General features: G+C 42.7%; 1 protein-coding gene across 1 annotated transcript in view; it reads left to right on the top strand.

Annotated features, from left to right (window-relative positions):
- The first annotated feature begins 4,500 nt into the window (after positions 1-4,500).
- Positions 4,501-4,932, top strand: part of LOC123232120 (caseinolytic mitochondrial matrix peptidase proteolytic subunit) — an 11,652-nt gene continuing 11,220 nt past the window's right edge. Inside the window, exons 1-2 of the mRNA XM_044658478.1 lie at positions 4,501-4,591; positions 4,744-4,845. Coding sequence (XP_044514413.1) covers positions 4,574-4,591; positions 4,744-4,845 — 120 coding nt within the window. The 5' untranslated portion in view covers positions 4,501-4,573. The remainder of the gene's footprint in view (positions 4,592-4,743; positions 4,846-4,932) is intronic.

The raw sequence follows: 4,932 nt of genomic DNA, 5'->3' as shown, positions 1-4,932 counted from the left end.
CTATATGTAACTAATACTAAATAATCTTCCTCACAACAGAGCCTAGTCGCCTCCTATGTTTCTTGTCTTCTTACATCTTACATCCTGACACATATATTCTGACACTAGTGTCTTGCCTATGTCAAAAACAAAATATTTCTTTTAGCTCTGGGCATTTTCTCTGGCTATTCCTAACACCTGGAGTGCTTCTCCTCCTCCACTGCATTTGCTGACAACACTGGCTTCTTTCAAGTTCCAACTAAAATCCCTCTTCCTTATTAATTCTAGTGCCATCCCACAGTTAATTATTTCCTATATTTATCCTGTATATAGCTAGCTTTGTATATATTGATTTGTATGTTGCCCCTCTCCCCCCACCCGCCATTAGATTAGTAAACTCCTAGAGGGCAAGAACTGTTACTTACCTCTTTTTGTATCCTCAGTGCTTAGCATAGGGCCTGGCACATAGTAGGTGCTTAATGCTTATTGCTTGATTTGATCAAATGAATGTACAGGTTCAGAATCATCATGGCGAAGTGAAAAGAACATTGAATTTAGTCAGGAGAACTGGGTTTGAGGATGGCTCTAATCCTTACTGGCACATAGTAGGTGCTAAACAAAATGCTTATTGATTATCCCTTTTTTATGGATAAGAGAACTGAGCTTGAGAGAGATTATAATTTGTCCCAGATCACACAGCCAGGAGGTAGGTGAGGCTGAATTTGAACTCGGGTCTTCTTGGCTCCAGGCCTAGCACTCTATCCACTACACTTCCTAGCTGGTCTTCATGATCATTGGTTTCTACTAGATATTCTTTTATATTTTTGCTGGAGCATATATGGGAGGGATAGGCTTCCCTATGATCTTTTAAAATATCATCTTAATTTGAATTACATTTTATTTGAAAGACTTAGATATTTCTAAATTGGAATAAACTAGAAACCCATTTGCCACAGATAATATGACACATATGGCTTTATTTTATTTGAACAATAATAATTAACAGATTTTTTGGGGGGTGGTATATATTTGAACCTGAAAAACTCATTACAATTTGGCTACAGGTAAATAAAGAGTTTTCTGATTAATCAGATAAAATGAACCATATTTTATAAAAGTATATAATATGTTATTTGTGTAAAATGGGGCATTCTGCTACAGTTGTTATAATGGCAAAATATTCATCCCTGGTAGTGGTTGAAAAAATAATTCCAAGTAAAAATATCAACATTTTGAGGAAATTTAAACAAACAACAACAAAAAGCCAATCTATGGTATGAGAAAAACCATCACCATTCTGTTTGAAATTGTTTCTCCTCTCCATTTCTGCTAAACTTCTTGAGAAAGTCACCTATGCTCATTGCCTCTACCCTCTCTTTTTTCACTTGACTCTAATTCCTCTGCAATTTGGCTTCTGGACCCATAATTCTAACCAAAATTGCTCTCTTCAAAGTTACCAAATCTTAGTTCTCAGTCACCAAATCTTACAGCCTTTTCTCAATCCTCATCTTTCTTGGCCTCTCTGCAACCTTTGATACTATCCATCACGTTCTCCTGGTTACTCTCTTCTTTCTAGGTTTTTAAGACACTGTTCTGCCTACCTGACTACTTTTTCTCACTGTCCTTTGCTGGATCTTGATCAAGGTAAAGACTGCTAATTGAGTTCTTCAAGACTCTGTCCTGGACCATTTTCTCTTCTCCTGTTATACTTTCTTTCTTGGCAATCTCATTAACTCCCATGAGTTCACTCATCATCACCATGTAGATGAAATTCTCAAATTTTTATATAACTCTAACCTCTTTCCTGAGCTCCAGTCTCATATCACTAAGTGCTTTTTGGACATCTCAACTGATTGTCCTATAGGCATCTTAAATTCATCATTTCCAGGATAAAACTCATTATCTGCTCCCTCAAATTCTCTCCTCTTCCAAACTTCCTCTTACTGTCACCACCATTTTTTATACCATTTTCCCAGGCTCAAGCTTAGGTGTTATCCTTGACTTTTCTCTTGCACTAACTTGTTCAACAATTCAGTTATGTTGGACTCTTTGTGATCCCATGGGCCATGCCATCCCAGGCCCTTCAGCCCCTACTGTATTCCTAAGTCTGTACAAGCTCATGTTCATTGCTTCCATGATACTATCCATCTCAGCCTTTGCTATCATCCCCTTCTCCTTTTGCCTTCAATCTTTTCCAGTATCAGGGTCTTTTCCATTGAGTCCTGTCTTCTCACTATGTAGCCAAAATGTTTGTTTCAGCTTTAGTATTTGGCCATCCAATGAAAAGACTGAATTAGTTTATTTAAGTATTAAATGATTTGATTTCTTTGCTGTCCAAGGGATTCTCAAAAGTCTCCTTTAGTCAGGCCTAGAGACAGGAGGTCCTAGGTTCAGCCACTTCCCAGCTGTGTGACCCTGGGCAAGTCACTTGACCCCCATTGCCCACCCTTACCACTCTTCCACCTATGAGACAATACACCGAAGTACAAGGGTTTAAAAAAAAAAAAGTCTCCTTTAGTATCACAATTCAAAAGATCAATACTGTGGTGCTCAGCTTTCCTTATAGTTCAACTCTCAACTGTTACCATAAAAAACATAGCTTTGACTATACATACTTTTGTCAGCAAGGTGATATTTCTGTTTTTTAGTATGTTATCCAGATTTATCAGAGCTTTCCTTCCAAGAAATAGACATCTTTTAATTTCATAGATAGTCACTATCTGCAGTGATCTTTGAGCTCAAGAATATAAAATCTAACTGTTTCTATCTCTCCTCTCACTACTTGCCAAGAAGTAATGGGACCAGTTGTTAGGATCTTAGTGTTTCTGATGTTAAGTTTTAAGCCAACTTTTACACTCTCCCCTTTCACCCTCATCAAGAGGCTTCTTAATTCCTCTTTGCTTTCTGCCTTCAGAGTGGTATTGTCTGCATAGCTAAGATTATTGATATTTCTCCTGGCAACCTTAATGCTAGCTTTTGATTCATTCAGCCTGGCATTTCACATGATGTACTCTGGATAAAAGTTAAACAAATAAGTTGACAATATATAGCCTTGTTATTCTACTTTTCCAATCTTAAACATGGTGGAAGCTTGATGGAAAGCACTTAGGTCAAGTTCACTGAAGCAAGTGTGTTTCATGAGTAGACTATAGGCCACCTGGACCAAAGGAAAAAATAAGTGAGGAGTTCTGGAAACACATCACAAATCTGGCACTAAAGCATAACATGGCAATGATGGTTGGCATCAATCATCCAGAAGTCCATTGGAGGTATCTCTTTGCCCAAAACACAGCAGCTAATATTTTCTTGTTTTTCCTCAATAACTTCATCCTTCCAAAGGCAGAGGGAAAAGCAAGGGAAAATTCTACACTGAAACTGATTTTATTAAAGTTGTTAGTATAAAAAATAGTGGAAACCTAAATGGTTGCATGACCACTTGCTAGATAAGTTATAATGGGTACTCTTTTGAGTACAGGTTCAACTAGATGAGCACTAAGGTTTCTTCTGAATCCAATCTGTGATCCTATTCTGGAAAAATGAGATTGGACCACCTAATAATATCCAAGAGTTGGTGAAAGGGTTAGTTGTGACCATCAGGATGGGACTTAGGCTCAGCATTAAGAGTTAGGTTCATTGGGTTGCTGTTAATATAAGATCTAGAATTGTGTTAGAAAGGGGAATGCGGGAGTTATAGTTTGGGATGGGTAGTGAGGTTGAATTTAGGGACTGGGGTTTAAGGTCATGACTAGAGGTCAAAGTTAAGGCCTAAATCTAACTTTACAGTGGGAGTGAGAGTCTAAAATCAAGGTCAAGATTGATGTTGGGCAGGGTTAAGCGTTAAGATTTAGGCTCGTTCTTGAGGCTTGAAGTCACAATGGTCATGCATAGAGCTGAGTGTTTTTGGTGGGGCTGGGATTGGGCAGCTAGGTGGCACAATGAATATCACTAGGCCTGGAGTCAGGAAGTTTCATCACTCTGGGTTCAAACCTGACCTCAGATACTTACTAGCTGTATGACCCAGAGCAAGTCACTTAACTGCTCTACGACTTGGTTTTCTCATCTGTCAAATGAGTTGGAGAAGGCAAGGACAAAACTACTCCAGTGTCTTTGCTAAGAAAACTCCGAATGGGGTTATGAAGGGTCTGACAGGGCTGAAAAGACCTGAACAACAAAAATGAGGCAAAAACTAGGCCAGGGGCCACATGGCTCTTCCTTGCCTAGGGGATGGGGATGACGAGGGCTCAGGTTCGAGGTCCGATCCCAGGAGATGCCAGAGGGGGTGGAGTACGGACCTGGGCGCCCTCCTGGTGGCTGCCCCGCGGCCCTTTTCTCCCATCACTCCCGTAGCTCCCTGGGAGAAACAACACCAGGAAGTTCTACTCAGGACTCCTAAGCGCCGCGCTTGCCCGGGAGTCTCGGCCCCACCCTTCTGAGTCCGGCGAGGCACGCTGGGATGTGTAGTCCAGTCTGCAGAGCAGCGCCTGCCCCCTCCCCTTTCCCCTGCCTCCGCCCACGCCTAGGGAAAGATCGCTTCCGGGTAGCTCGCGGCGTGCTAACCCCGAGTGCCCGGCTCTTCTAGCTGTTCGGCCTCAGAATGTGGCCCCGGATAGCGGTGCGGGGGGCACGGGGTCATGGGTCATGAGGGAGGGCGGGAGCATTGGGCCTCGGGTGAGTTTGGAAGGGTAGTCGAGGTTGGTGCGGGGAGTGGGCCTTGAGAGTGCCCCAGAAAGGACCCCGCTCACCCTGCTCGTATCCCCCCCTCAGCGGCCGCTGCAGTTGCACTCCTGGACTAGCGTAGCCCTTAGGAGCTTGCATGGGACCCCGACGTGGGCGCGGCCCCTCATCCCCATCGTGGTGGAGCAAACGGTAGGACGCCCCTTACACCATCCGCTACCGTCCCCTACAATTCCATTGCCTTTTCCCCCTCCCCCGCCCCCGAACGGCCCCTGCACC

Source organism: Gracilinanus agilis, chromosome 1 (genome assembly GCF_016433145.1).
Source record: "Gracilinanus agilis isolate LMUSP501 chromosome 1, AgileGrace, whole genome shotgun sequence".
Classification (NCBI taxonomy): Eukaryota; Metazoa; Chordata; class Mammalia; order Didelphimorphia; family Didelphidae; genus Gracilinanus; species Gracilinanus agilis.
The sequence above is the reverse complement of the archived record's forward strand: the minus strand, read 5'-3'. Positions and strand labels throughout refer to the sequence as shown.